This window comes from Nycticebus coucang, chromosome 17 (assembly GCF_027406575.1).
Source record: "Nycticebus coucang isolate mNycCou1 chromosome 17, mNycCou1.pri, whole genome shotgun sequence".
NCBI classification, from domain to species: domain Eukaryota; kingdom Metazoa; phylum Chordata; class Mammalia; order Primates; family Lorisidae; genus Nycticebus; species Nycticebus coucang.
In genome coordinates this window covers 15,598,487-15,613,864 of record NC_069796.1, presented here as the reverse complement: position 1 = coordinate 15,613,864, position 15,378 = coordinate 15,598,487, and the positions used below count along the sequence as shown (strand labels likewise).

Genomic DNA, 15,378 nt, shown 5'->3' with positions numbered 1-15,378 from the left:
GCAATGGAGTCCCCATGAGCCATTAGACTGTACCTGGGACATCCCAGCAGAGTCCACTGACGAGGTGGGCTTGGAGCTCTGTGTTTGGATGGGGGAGAAGGGAAGCGGTCATGGTGAAGAACCATCGGAAGGACAAAACTTGCCTTCTCTCCTCAAAAAAATAACAGGCATACAACCAGCCTTTATTTTTCAACAAGAACTTTTTTCTTTCTAGAAGTACTTTTGAGTTTACAACCATTTTTCTGTGCCTTGGTAACAGTGGTTTCAGATCTAAAATGGAACATCTATTATACACAGTCGATATTTATTATTCTCCTCCATTGAACGCCATCATCATTCTCCAGCATGTGTTGGAGTTAAGTCTGTGGCATTTCCCTTTCCTCCGAAATGGGCGCTTTTATGTCTCTGTTAATGGCTGAGAGGAGGAAAGAAAGACCAGATGCTTTATTAAGAGGCTCGAGCTATTTTTCTCATTGGCGTGAACCTTATATCTTAAGGCAAATATCACTGAACAGGTGGCCGTCGTGGTTCCTGAAGACTGGGTAGAAGAAAGGTTTCAAAGAGAATTAATGGGCCCAAGTCATTTCTAATTCCATATGGGAAATTTTCTTTGGCCCAGCTGTGCATCCTGTAGACGGCAGCACCCTCTTAATGCTATAGTCCTTGAAACTGGCTGTCCAGGTCACTGCTATTTAAATCCTCATTAATTCTTTAAATTGTCCTCTGGTTCAAGAACAATCAGTATTTCCAATCTCTGTGAGATGCGTCTCTGGCATCCAGGCAGCTGGATTTTCAGCACAAACACCTGCTTTTCCACTTCTCTCTGGACAGAGGTTCCTCGCGGATCTAAGAGGTGCCCGCAGCTGGTTAACGTATCAGCTACGGAAGCGGCAACCTTGCCCTTGCTCTTCATGACTGACGCAGTTCTGTTACCTTGTGTTAAAACATGGCTACTGGGGAGGCTGCAAGCAGGCTGATGGTTCCACCGTACACAGCGGTGTTCATAAAATAATGAAGTCTGCCTAATGCTTATTGAGACAAATTTGCCTTTGTGTATCACCTTACACCCGCGGGCACAGGGCAATAAAGTTGAATGAGCCTTTGAACACCTACATATCTGAGAGCCACTGTGTACACCTTTTAAAGATTTTTATTACTGAAGTCATTAGGGGCTTTCAGCCACTCTGTCCACGTAAGCAGAGAAGCGCCAACCAATATCCAGCCATGATCCTAAGTGCATTTTCATTATGCCAGCATCATTTTTTCCCCAGACCTACCTTCTGTTTCCTTTCCTTTGATGTCCTGAGAAGAGCCTAAACTCTGACATCACATAAGCCTGGGTTAGAGTCCTGGCCTCCCCTTTGACCCGTGCTGTAAATGCAATCACCCTTTTACACAGGTATCCATGGGTTCCACATCAGTGGACTCAACCAATTGCTGCTCAAAAATATTTGAAAGAAAATTGCATCTGTGCTGAACATGTACAGACCTTTAATTCTTGTCATTCTAAATAATATAGTAAAATAACTATAGCATTTACATTCTATTACGTATTATAAGTAATCTTGAGATGATTTAAAGTGTACACAAGAATGTGCATTGGTTATCCGCACCACTTTATAGTTGAGCATCCTCAGATTTTGGAATCTATGGGAGGGCCTGAAACAGTCCCCCACAGATAGCAAGAGACGACTGTGACTGTATTTACTGTGTGTTGCCAAGACGTGTTACTTAACCTCCCTGAATCTCAGTGTTCTTGAGTGTACAATGGAGAGAAGGCGGCTTGTCTCTCTGGGTTGCTGTGATATTAAAATAAAATAGCGTGCACGTGAACTGGTACACAGAAGGTACCCAGTAAACCTCCACTTCCACACATCTCTCTTCCTTTTCCACGTCATTATTTTACACTTTTAAACCATCACACAATGTGAGTGTGATTCTTCAACAGACCCTCCTACCTCTCCCAGGTGCCCACCTCCAGAGCTAAGAGGCCTAGTTTCCTGGAGAGCGGGTGGGAGGGAGGGAAGGAAACTTCTCTTCCCACTGAATCAGTAGAACACCAGAACTCTCTGGAGTCCACCCGAGAATTTCTTGAGGAAGTCCAAGCAAACCATGAAAAGGCAAGCTTTAGTATCTGAACTGAGGAATAAACAACGATGTACTGAGCACTTTGCACAGTGTCTCTGAGACACTGTTTACTCATGAGGAAACCGAGGCTCAGAGAGCTTAAGCTTCTTGCCAAAGGTCCAAGCTGGTAAGGATGACATGAGGTTTGGGGGTTTTTTGTTGTTGTTGTTTGTTTGTTTTTGAGACAGAGTCTCACTCAGTCACCCTGGGATTGAGTTCTGTCACAGCTCATAGCAATCTCAAAGTCTTGGCCTCAAGTGATCCTCTTGCCTCAGCCTCCCCAGTGGCTGGGATTACAGGTGCCAGCCACAGCACTTGGCTATTTTTAGAGATGAGATCTTGCTCTTGTTCATGCTGGTCTCAAACTCATGAACACAAGCAATCCCCCCACCTCAGCCTCCCAGAGTGCTGGGATTACAGGCCTGAGCCACAGTGCCCGGCCTTGGGACATGCGGCCAGATTTCACTCTCTGCTCCCTTATATTATTAGCAACAGTTCGATTTCATGTAGGAGCTTTTAAACTAATTTCAATTCTGAGTTTTTAGAGGCAGTTTCACAGTAAAGGCAGATGATGAAGTCTAAAATCTGGAGTGATAAAAATGAAAATGTTAGACTTAGTGTAAAACCCGACCAAATGCTTAATCTGATTAAATGTTAACAACAGTCTTCTCTTTGGTCCTGTTCAAAGTTATTGAACTTGGACTTTGTCCAAGTTGAGACTGGACAGTATAACATGCTGGGATTGCTTTGCTCTAGCTTGAACTTTTCACAACTTTTTCATGCTGTGCCTCCCAGGGATTGCTGCATTGGACAGCGTTTGTTACATCCCTGTGTTTGCCACGTATAATACCACACATGGACACACCGATTACCCCAAGTTTCCAAACGACATGCTGTTTAGGGGCAACCAGGAAAAAGTGCAGAAAAAAATAAACCATGTTCTCCTGTTTGTTTTGGAAAGAGCCCTTGCACAGAACATTTGCTGCCTGCCTTCTGTCACAATCCCAGAGTGCCTGCACACCAGCCAGAGCCCAACTGTATCTCCCAGGGCCTCCTAGGGCATGAAGGCCCAGTGCCTTTCCCAGCCACCATATTCCTCCTGCTGCCCTGACACCATCCCTCTAGACGGTATCACTGGCCTTGGAATGTGTCGTAATCAGGTGGCCTGGCTCTGAGTCACTCCTTGTACTGTCCCTGGTAATCACTCTCTCTCTTACATACAGCCTTCCTCCTTCACTGGAGCAGAATCACCTAGGATAGTACAATTTCATAGCCCAGAAACACTTTATAAATCATTACATTTCATATTCTTTCATTTTACAGATGAGGAAACCGGGAGCCAGAGAGACTGATGACTTGTCCAGGGTCCCATTGTTAGCCGCCTACTCCTCCTCCTCCTCGTCCTCCTCTCCCTCCCCCCTTTGTCACCCTGGGTAGAGAAATTTCAAACTCCTGGGCTCAAGCAACCCTCTTGCCTCAGCCTCCTGAGTAGCTGGGACTACAGGAGCCAGCCACAATGTCTGGCTATTTTTTCTTTTTTTTTAAGAGACTCGATTTTGCTCAGGCTGGTCCTGAATTCTTTTTTTTTTTTAATTTATTTTATTTATTTATTTTTTGTAGAGACAGAGTCTCACTTTACCGCCCTCGGTAGAGTGCCATGATGTCACAGGACTCACAGCAACCTCCAGCTCTTGGACTTTAGCCATTCTCCTGTCTCAGCCTCCCGAGCAGCTGGGACTACAGGCATCCACCACAATGCCCAGCTATTTTTTTTTTTTTTTTGGTTGCAGTTCAACCGGGGCTGGGTTTGAACCTGCCACCCTCAGTATATGGGGCCGGCGTCCTACTCACTGAGCCACAGGTGCCACCCTGGTCCTGAACTCTTGAGCTCAAGCAATCCACATGCCTTGGCCTCTTAGAATGTTAGGATTACAGGCATGAGCCACCGTGCCTAGCCCCCTTTCTCCTATTAATGATAATGTGAATTATTGACTACCTTTAAAACTTCTATAAGGTCAATAAAAAAATGTGCCATTTTCATCAATTCCTCTTGATTTCACTCAGAGTTATTATATTGTATTTGCCAGTTCCAGATATATTATTTTTCCCCTCATCACTTGTTATTAAATGGTCACTGCACGCCAACATTCTGGAAAACATTGCCACGTGTACTGAATCAGACTGAAGTTGCCTTTAAACCTAAGTCCGCCATGCAGTTGACACATTGGTTGGTGAAGCAGGACAGGTGGAGAGTGGGTGGAGCAGCCCATCTGGGTCTTTAGAGAAATCAGTGTCCATCCATTTGTGTATATAGATAGTGGGGACCCTGAGCGCTGACACTTAGCAAAGGGGAATAGAAGGCCTCATGCAGCAACCGTGATGTCCTTCACCCAGTATCAGAGAGGTCACCCTCAGATCTGCTGGGGTCGCACATAAGGTTAATAGGTAAGGCAGGTCTCCCAACACCATGGGAAGTGTTGTGAATGTTTCCAAGTGTAGGACAGCCACTGTATTCTGTGTAGCCACTGCCCAGCTCCAAAGTGTTGCCATGTGGGAACCTGGGCCAGCAAAGCCAGATCTCTGATTTTGACTTTTAAGACACTAGAAATCTGGATTGCTATGTGAAGTCTCCTATTTTTCTTTTCCTAAATGTTGCTGATTCATTTTTTTTCCTTCCTTGCAAGTCAGCTTTGGCCAAATACTACCAGTCTGTGAGCACCAGCAGGATTTGGGGCAGTAGTTAAGTGGTACTTGGCTGGGTAGGCTTGTCCTGGCTCTCCAGTCCTCCACTCTACGCTTTGTACATCACAGTGCTGGTATTCGGCTGGTCTTTGAAATTGTGGAGGGGAAACGACCATAAGAAGAATTTTTGTCTGAGCTTAAAGTATATAGAAAGTCAATACAAAATCATTTTAGATGGGCCTAAAAAGACCTAATAAATTCACCAAGCAGATTTCACCTACTGAAATGAAGAATGTTATTAAAGTTTTCTATCAATTTTGTGAGTTGAAGCAGACTAGGATTATAATTTTATAGTAAAGGTATATTTTACAGAGGCCATTTCTCTTCAGACTGAGGATGGAAGAACGCTGAGACAATGAGATGGAAAATTCAGGTATAATAAGCTTACTTGTAAAGTAAATGTTTTATTTAGAATCCTCATCTTGACAGTCTTCCCTTACCTAATTTTCTGAATAGCTCCTTTAGTCTCAAGTCATATTTAGCCTCTACGAGCGTAGCCACAGACAAAGAAATCAACACACGTTTGCAGAGACCTATAAATATGCTGTATGTGGGTAGCACTTCTCGAAGTTTTGAAAACTGCTTAAACAATCTCTTACATTGCAGCAGCCCAGCAGCTCAAGATTTTTAAACCCTGTAGAAAATTCTTATTTATTTTTGTTCAACTGGACTGGTACCCGTCTGCATTGCAGTGATCTCAGGAGGGGGACCTGAGCCCATGTCCTGGAGGATAGGAAGTGACATTGTTACTGACTTGGGATCCCTCCATAAGAAACCATTTGAGTAGGAAGGAAATGATACATCAAACTTCAGCTGAAGAAAATGTCCAAGTGTTCACTTGGACTGGCCAAGATTACCCAGGACTGCCAGAACCCTTTCACCCATATGGTGTACATGTTAACTACCTGATGAGATGGTGCTAGACAGACACATAAAACAGCTATGTTTCCTGGCAGGGAGCCCTACTATAAACCTGGAGATATTTAAATGACCTAGCTCAGCCATGATTCTGGCTGCAAGAATTAAAAGAAGCCATTAACTTGCATAACAGATTTCTCCTCCATCCATCGCTCTTCTTGCCAGCTTCTGGGGTTGGGAACTTTGTGTCTGACCCATGCAATGGAAAGAATTCAAGTCCCAGGATATAATAAAGTGGCAGGATTTTGTCTTGGGAGCTTGTAGGACATGTATACAAAGATGAACACAGTTAAGGAAGGATAGAGACTCATTTGTCATGTCAAGCAAAATTAATCCTTAAAAGCATACAGATATTTCCAAAGATTTTTAAAGTAATGAGAATCAGCCTTTGGAGTTTCCCTTTTATTTCCTTTACATGCGACAAGCTCTTGAGCCAATATGCCTCTGTCTAATACTGTAATACCACTCTTGAGCCCTTAGTAAACATTGCCCATTCTTCCTCCTCCCCCATATTCTAGCTCATCTAAAATGTAACAGCTGATTGGGGTCTCGTTCATTCATGTTTTACTTTTGCTATTGATTTCTTCTACGGTTAACCCGCATAGGAGCCATGAAAAGGAAGTAATGCTTCTTTCCTTGGGGTTCAGATTCTCCAGAATAGGAAGAGCTGGCAGATACATGAATGAGTAAACTGTTGCATTTAACCTGTCTATAAATACCTGTTTACGTCTCTTGGTAATGGATCGCCCTTGTGAACAAGTAATCATTTAAGGTTTAATTTTAATCTACACATCAGAGTTGGAGAAATGGAATTGTTTATGCTTTTCTTTCAACCTCTCCTTGATTTTCAAGATAAAGCAAATTAATTAACGTGCACTTTTCAATTGAAGGAATGATTAAGGCCCAGCTGTGTCTGTAAAATTCTAAGTTATGTTGCAACAATTGGGACTTATTAATGCTTTTTTTGGCATGAAGAAAAGAGACATAGGTATCTAATATTAAATGGTGTTCCAAAAAGCGTAAGTTAGCTGTTTGCCAAATTAACTTTCAAAGACATCTAGGTTACTGAGTTTGACATTTCTACACACAAATCTTCAATGATTGATGGACTACCGTAAAATAGCTTTGTTCGAAAAAGATAGTCTTTGGCAGGCTACTTCAAAGGGTGCACTAATGTGAAAAGATGAAAAGACATCTTAATTTTACATTAATTTCCCTGATCAATGCTTTTTTGAAATATGCCCAAGAAAATCACTGTATCCAGCAGCCCCACATGGGATTGTTTTTATTACCAAGACTGAGGAGAATTTTTTACACATAAAGAGCATCTTCGAGAAAATACGCATGTGTAGGACAGTGTATCTGGCATTTTATTCACTGATGTTCCACAGCAAGGTAGGATCTGAGAGTTTTTTAATCAACAATACTGTTTAAGGATGTGGTTTCAGATTCTTCGTGTAGTCTTCCTCAGAGTCTGAAAGACCAACTTATTTCTTTTTAAACATAGATCATGTGGTTTTGTTAATGTCTAAGGTCACCGTAGAATTAACATAAACCAGGGGAGAAAATCTCCACTAAAGGGTCAAGCTCGTGGTGGAGATGAGTGAATGGGGCTAGTTACACATATATGAGTGTATGTGTGTGTGCACCTGTGTGTACCTGTGTGTACGCGTGTGTGTGCTCCATGTGTACATGAGTTACCTGTGTGTACTGTCCACATGGACATGCTTCTTTGCACGTAGGAGTGTGTTGGGGGAGGGACATGGCACCTGGGGAGACTTGACATTTAGATCATTATGGCTGACTTGATTTTTATAAAGAAACTGAAAATCCAGATTATTATCTGAAATCTCCTAATTTTTCAGTGTTGACAACTAGTTCAATTTTCTGAAAGGTTCTGCACTGACCAAACAAACATGGCTGTGTGTGGCAGTCTTTTATCTATAACCTGCTGAGAAAAAAAAAAATATTTAGCTTAAGAGGAAGAAAAAATGCTTCTTAGGTATCACACTTTGGGGGGATGCAAAGTTTCATAATTGTAAAATAGCCGCCGATAACGGCCTAAAGATGACACAGGACAAAGGAAGTCTGTGTCCTGTGTTGGTGAGAAACTTTGCAAAGGGGCTCCAGTGGGTGGGGAAGGAGAGAGCAGGGATTGTGGGTGCAGATGCTTCAGGCAAAACACAATCGCCAGTGAATCTGCTGGGAGGAGACGTGGAGCTGAAGCCTTTCTCTCTTCAAGGCTATTTCATTTTATGGAATTGAATAAAGCTGACTTGCCAAAAAAAAAAAAAAATCTCTTCTTTGCTCTTTGGCAGGGTGAAGTAGAAAAATAAAGTCTCCCCGCTGAACTACTATGAGGTCAGAAGCCTTGCTGCTATATTTCACACTGCTACACTTCACTGGGGCTGGCTTCCCAGAAGATTCTGAGCCAATCAGTATTTCGCATGGCAACTGTAAGTACCCACAGTCCCACTCACCTTCTCCTTTTTCAGACAAGTTCGCCTGAATTAGCCTAGCAAAAAAAAATAACCATTTGAAATGAAATAGAAAATGATACTATATAGATGGCAGAGGCAGATAATTCAGGTCCAGGCAATTGGTGGGATGACTGTTACATAATTCAATCAAATGTTGTGGGAACATGTGGGTGAGGATTTGAAAATCCCCAATAGCCTGATGAAGTCTCGATTATTATAGGGAGGCCATTGTGTTCATACCTTATAACCAGCTGTGTGGGAGGATGTTGCTCTCATTTGCTGGCATTATGCATCTTCATATGGTATAATTCATACTGTTACAAGATATGAACAAAATAACGACTGCTTTGGAGTACGTTAGAGAGAAAGAATTAGTATTTTTTTTAGAAGTTGTATTATTGCTAGACTTGGACAAGGGTGATTTTGTATTCGCGGAGTCTATTTTAACCATGGATAACTGTCTGTTGGTCTCTGCTTCCCTGTAAGGAGTACTTGCTGAGATGATTAAGAATTCAGTTGTCTCCTTCAAAGAGGAATGTCTTCCTACCTCTGTATTAGATGGGACATCCAATTTACTACGTTCCCCCCCCCTTCAAAAGCTAAGCAGTTTGTCACATTAAGGTGTAAGAGAGCATTTTTTTCCACATAACTATTTTCCCAGTATTTATCTCCCTCTCAAACAAAACAAACAAAAAATAACCTGAATAAAACACACCAAAGTGTAGCCCAGCTAATATAGGATACTAACGGTATCTGTCAATGGACTCTCTGGGTTGAAAAAAGGAGGTAATTTACATGAAGGTAAAGTTGCCAAACTGACACATAAAACAATTACAGAACAAAAGGTCAAAGGACGTGACTGAGACCAAGTTGTGTAGTTCAAGGTCATCACTGCTTGAGTTCATCAACTCAAGGGACTGAAACTTAATAAACATTTCTTTGTCCTCATTTGAGATAAGTTTTGTATCTTTCGTGGCCCAGTACGGAAGGGACCCCAGCCCAGATGTGAATGTCCTAACTCACTGGTCACTCAGATCCTCTTTGATGACTGAGTACAAGAAATTTCAGAGCCATAGAAGGAACTGCACACAAATAATCCTACAACAACCAAATAAACGAAAGCGCTCATACGATACACCCTGTGAGTAATGCTTAGATCTGCAAGGGTTTAAAGTGCAGAGGTCTAGGCATAAATCTGTGAATGGTTTTCTAGTCATTATTTACACCCCCACTTCCCCGGAAAACAAGTGCTTTTTAAATGTGACTCATCTTTCTTTGCTTCTAAGCTTCTCTGGACGACAGCCAATGCTCTGGATATTGTAGGTGTAAAGGCAGAAAGATGTTGAGATGTAGGTATTTCTAAAGGTCAGATCTCATTACAAATTGCCTACTCTCAGCCAAAGAGAACTGTAGGAAAGGAGAAATATGTCCATTGACGACTCTCCAACTCAGGGAAAATTCCAGATCACCTGACTGGCTACACTCAGTTTGACCCTGTCCTGTCAAAGCCCACAGTTCTGTGAAAGTAGCCAATTGCTTAACTCAAGAGTGAACTTCCCACAGTTCCTAGAACGCCAACCAGCCTCTCCAGGCTGCCTTCAATAGCAGATTATTCCAACTGGACGCCTGTGGAGACTGTATTTTTCTTCTGGCTCCTGGACGAGGGCTCTCGCCTCCAGACCACATTGCCTTTGTGGTGATTGATGGGAAGGCTGCTTTGAAATAGTTTTGTCCCGAGACAAGATCTTTGGCAGACTGCCTCCTTGGGCTTAGCACTCTACAGAAGATGAAAAGAGCGCTGTGGAAGAAAAGAGCACCTTCCTGCAAAGGGTTCACGGGCAAGTTTAAACCCCAGAAAGAGGGACAAGTCAGGAATTGTGACACTTAGAAGTCTAGGCTTATCATCATCTGGAAATGAAACTGGAACTCGATCGTCCTCAAAGAGCGCTCTTCCGTGAGAGTATCTCCCAAAATAACAGACTTATGTGGAGATGGAAAATGGTGGCACAGTCTGATTTAAACACGGTTTTGTTTCATGGCCCACCTCCCTCCCCCGTGCCCTGTCGATTCTTGGCTTGATTTGCTTCTTCCCCCCTCTTGCCCCTTCTCCTCTTTTCACAGATACAAAACAGTATCCGGTGTTTGTGGGCCACAAGCCAGGACGGAACACCACGCAGAGGCACAAACTGGACATCCAGATGATCCTGATCATGAATAGAACCCTCTACATTGCTGCTAGGTACGTGGCCCTTTCCTCACGGCCGCCTTCAGAGCGCCCAGGTCCTGAATTTACCAGCTACACGGCATTTTTAAGAGCTTCGGCCCTGAGTGTTCTTTACACTAAAGGCTGCTTTAATTTCTCAAGCCATCATTCTTTCAAGATTGTCTATGTCTGCTTAACTTGATGGGATTTAGATTCAAATAATTGCATACTTTGGAGCTTATACTCAAGTAGAGGCACTCAGTGCAGCGCTCCACTCCTTGATACTTCGTTGTTAAATTAAGGTGAATGTGTGAACATGTATGGTATACAGAGGAGTGTGTGTAGTACATGTTTGTAATTTGCACTCAGTATATATACGCATATGTATACATACACATCACTAAGGTGTGATAACACCTGTGTTATGACTTTGAAACAATAGCAATGGCGATCAAAGAAAGCATCATGCATATACTTTGGAAGGTTTTGTTTGGCTATTGTAAAAAATACTCCTCCATCAAGAAAATGTTATTTAGACGAACCAATGTCTTGGTAAGAATACTGCTTCAAACCAGATCACACGGATTTAGGCCTTTGTTCTCATTCTGCCCTTACTGTAGCTACACCACAACTTCTCTGACCACAAGTGTCCTTGCTGAATGACAGGTTGGATTTGATTACCTTAATGAAGTCCCATGGGATTCCAGCGATAGAGGATCCTCCACCGGGGCGGGGGGAGTGTAGCTCATTCAGAATAATTACACATGAACAGTGGGAGGGAGCACAGGCCTACAGTGCTCCCCTGCGTCTTTCCTGGGCCCGGACTGATGGATCACTTCCCACTGGGAAGCAGAAACGGAGCTTGCGTTTGTATCTGGCTGTGACCACAGGTTAGAACCTATGGGTAACAACAGTGTTGAGTGTTCTGGTGTTGACTTTTTGCAACATAAAGTGAAAAAAAAGAAAAAAACACTGGCAAATCATTCTGAGAGTTCCCCATGCTTGGTCACAGGGAACAAGAGCAAAAACACCTTTAAAAAATTCACAAATACGGGCGGTACCTGTGGCTCAGTGAGTAGGGCGCCGGCCCCATATGCCGAGAGTGGTGGGTTCAAACCCCGCCCCGGCCAAACTGCAACAGAAAAATAGCCGGGCGTTGTGGCGGGCGCCTGTAGTCCCAGCTGCTCGGGAGGCTGAGGCAAGAGAATCGCGGAAGCCCAGGAGTTAGAGGTTGCTGTGAGCCGTGTGACGCCACGGCACTCTACCCGAGGGCGGTACAGTGAGACTCTGTCTCTACAAAGAAAAAAAAAAAAATTCACAAATACATATAGCACCTGTAGCTAGTATGATGTGCTCATATCATTAACAAATACAGTTGTAAGTTCTTTAGGAATGTTACTTCGTTCGGTCCTGGAAACAATCTTATCAGAAGGAGCTCTCATTGTCCTCGTATCTTAGGGAAGGAAAGCAAGGGACAGAGCGGTAAAATGACTAGGCCAGATGACAGGGGCGGGATTTGAACCGGGAAGGTCTTGCTCTGGGTTTCATGCCGCCGCTCCCTGCACCATGCTGCCCACTAGGGAGTAGAGGTGGTGCTCCCTGTCCTGGTAATAACTTTCTAATAGCTGTTGCCCCAGAGCATACCGGTCATGTGTATTCATTATAACGCATCACAAGGAGGTCTCAGTGGTCACCTCTCTGGTAGAAAACTAGCTTCTTCTTAAAGACCTTTTTTGATTTCCTAAATGCAGCAGAGCTAGATTCCATTTGCACCCAGTTACCTAAGGGCTGATCAAAGCAAATGATTAAGTATTGGATCTGTGAGAAGTAGTTGGACTCGAGAATCTCCTGGGAACTGTTCACTTTGCAAGTGAGTCTCTGGGGGGAAATGTTTTAACAGGCTGCCCTCGAAACCAGGCATTTCACAGGGGCTGGACTGCAGGTCCGGGGCTAGAGGAGTGTTAGGAGCGAGGCATGCAAATTGAAACATGACCATAACTCCAGCTCATTAAAACCAAGACAGTTTCATTTTAACTCCCCACCCCAACGAAAGAAAGGAAAAAGAAGAAAGAGAAGGAAAAAAAAGAAGAAACACATTCAGTTTTTTAAAAAACATTAATAGATTCTTCTTTCTTTCATTACAGGTCAAGTTTATAACAAGTCTAGCACTGGCTTGTTGCTTTTCACAACATACGCAGCCATTTCCCTTCCACACACACAATTAGAAACATTCCTGAAAGAATCCGGTGACCACCACATTTAGGAAATCTCCTCTCCTTTTAATTTCACATTTCCCAGCCTTGCTCTGAGAGATCCAGGTTCCTAGGCAGCAAGTAACATGATTTCAAGTTAAATCCTTGCCCTAGGCTCGAGCCATGGCAACACAATTCAGTGGTGCTCACTGGACGGGTAAGAGGAAGTCCTAGGATTAAGTCAGTTTATGTTCAAATAACTTAATTCAGCAAGAACAGCGTATGAAGTCCAGGATGTGGCACCCAGCGGTTGGGAATGACCTCTAGACCTAGTCTGTGGTTTACCAGAAAGCACCTTTTCTGTTTGCCAATGCCATATGATCTTCTGGATTTTGAAAAAGATTGCCATTGTCCACGAGATTTCATTCACAGAATCCTATTTTGAAAAGGCTTCCCAGTTCTTCCAGACAATTGGTGTCGGCAGTCACAAGCCAAGTCCCATCCAGAACCCGGGGAGGAGTGAGGCTTGGTGGCGAGAACCCCTTTCAATTCTGCTTTATTATTATCCACTTTGTAAATTCCTCTTCTTTTTTAATCTCTAAACTGCTAATTAACATAAACAGGCCGAGCCAAAAGTGGGCAATCTGAGAGCTTTCTGAGGAGTTGCCAGTGCATATTAATCAGCTGTTAATTTACAATTCACACACTCAGCTCCTACTTACATTTTGAGCGTTTTGAGCGGAGGCAGGACAGGAAAAGCCTAGAGTCATCTCAAACAGACACCAGAGTAACAGGCAATCCCATCCCATAACGAGCCTGACCACAGCACCACCAATAAAGTCAAACAAGTAATAAACAAATGCAGTAAAACTGCCTAGAAATAAAAGGGCAGGGCAATTCTGGCAACATACTGAAGTTTGAAGAAACTTCCAGTTCAGCAATTTACAGAACAGGCTCTCCATTCTCCCCCTTGCCACACACACACACACCACACACTCACACACATGCACACACACTCTCTCACAGTTCAGTAGCAGGCAAGAGAATTTTGTAAGCCAACTGCCTGCCCCTCCTTTTATTTTCACGTGAGAGAGCCTGTTCTTTTTTTTTTTTTCTGTTGCACTTTCCCTAAAAGCAGCAGCAAACAGATTTCCCAAGAACTAAACATTACATATCTATGCATACTGTATATTTAGTGAAGTGAATGCTGCACATAGTTCCTTTCTTTCCTTCTTCTTGCTTTCCTTTTTTCTTTCTTCTCCCCTTTGCCCCTTTCTTTTAAGTAATGAGGGGGCTTGAAAGTCTGCATGGGAGACTTGAGGTCCTGGTTTAAAGCTGTGGGTAATTTTCCAACCCCAGGACTTCCTGTATTTTAGAAAAAGTCAATGTTATTTCAAGGGAAAATGAGCTGTTTTGCTTTCCCTCACTAGCCCCCCATCTCCTCCATGGAGTGTAGTTCTTTTCTTTCTTCTGAATTCCAGACAAAAACGCCCTTGTACTCAGCTCACACAGAAGGGGATGTTTAAATATAGCCCCACACCTGAGCTGCCGATTCTGTTTCTCTCCTTCCAAAGGGAGATTGGCAGCAAATCGTAAAGACAACCAAATTCTCAGCAACACAGTAAGGTGAACAGAAGCAAGAGATGTAGACGTTAGCTCAAATACGTTGTTTTAGGCTTTTAATTGACCATCGTCTGGTGAAAAAAATAGTGGCTTCTGGAAACAATTTTACCTTTATCATCTTCCGTCTTGTCAATCAAATCATCAAAGCTAAGACTGAAAATATGTTTTCTAACAGAGAGATGGAGAGGGAGATTAGTTTTTTGTTAGTTCTCCTTGATGAAAAAATGTGGCATGTTGAATACCAAGTGCTTGGTACGTGGATTTGACGACAATGAGAGGCATGAGAACCATCTGTGTTCCAGTCTTTGGGCCAGTTTAACTTGTAGAGTCCTCCCTCCTTAGCTGTGTGTATGCAGATGCTGCAATTCTGGTGTCAGAGAGAATAGGGACTACAGGAAAGCTTTTGTAAAAGTGTCCTTAGCCAGGCGTTGTGGCGGGCGCCTGTAGTCCCAGCTGCTTGGGAGGCTGAGGCAAGAGAATCGCGTAAGCCCAAGAGCTGGAGGTTGCTGTGAGCCGTGTGACGCCACGGCACTCTACCCCAGGGCGGTACAGTGAGACTCTGTCTCTATTAAAAAAAAAAAAAAAGTGTCCTTAGCACGAGATGCTATGATTTATCAAAAGGGGCTAAATAGGACCCAGAGGGGTCTGTCGAGAGCTAAGATCGTTTCTTTTTCTTGCCTATGAATGTCTTATTTCCTAAAAATATGGGTATGGACTTCTGTCCTGAATGAGATATAACTCATTCCGTGGAAAATGAACAGTCTTGACGCTTATGTTTGACCTTGTATTAATTTTTCTTTGTTTATAGGGACCATATTTATACCGTTGATATAGACACGTCACACACAGAAGAAATTTATTGTAGCAAAGTAAGTTGTTTCAAATCCATCTTTCTAAAATGAAGGGCCTGAGGATAGTTCTTGAAGCAAGTTTGCATTCTCAATGTACCGAGTGAGATGATATGGCTAAGAATCACTTGTCAATGCCAACACCTGTTTTGTAAACACCTACTTAGAGGGTAGGTTAGGAGCTAACGCCTGCTCAGAAACAGTTTTGTGCTTTCTATTTTACTCATCAGATATATGTATGCATA

General features: G+C 43.0%; 1 protein-coding gene across 2 annotated transcripts in view; it reads left to right on the top strand.

Annotated features, from left to right (window-relative positions):
• SEMA6A (semaphorin 6A) overlaps window positions 1-15,378 on the top strand; it is a 126,156-nt gene that overhangs the window by 57,583 nt on the left and 53,195 nt on the right. For both annotated transcript variants that reach the window (XM_053566537.1, XM_053566536.1), the window contains exons 2-4: window positions 8,106-8,243; window positions 10,389-10,506; window positions 15,094-15,154. In XM_053566537.1, the coding sequence (XP_053422512.1) occupies window positions 8,144-8,243; window positions 10,389-10,506; window positions 15,094-15,154 (279 nt within the window). In that variant the 5' untranslated portion in view covers window positions 8,106-8,143. The remainder of the gene's footprint in view (window positions 1-8,105; window positions 8,244-10,388; window positions 10,507-15,093; window positions 15,155-15,378) is intronic.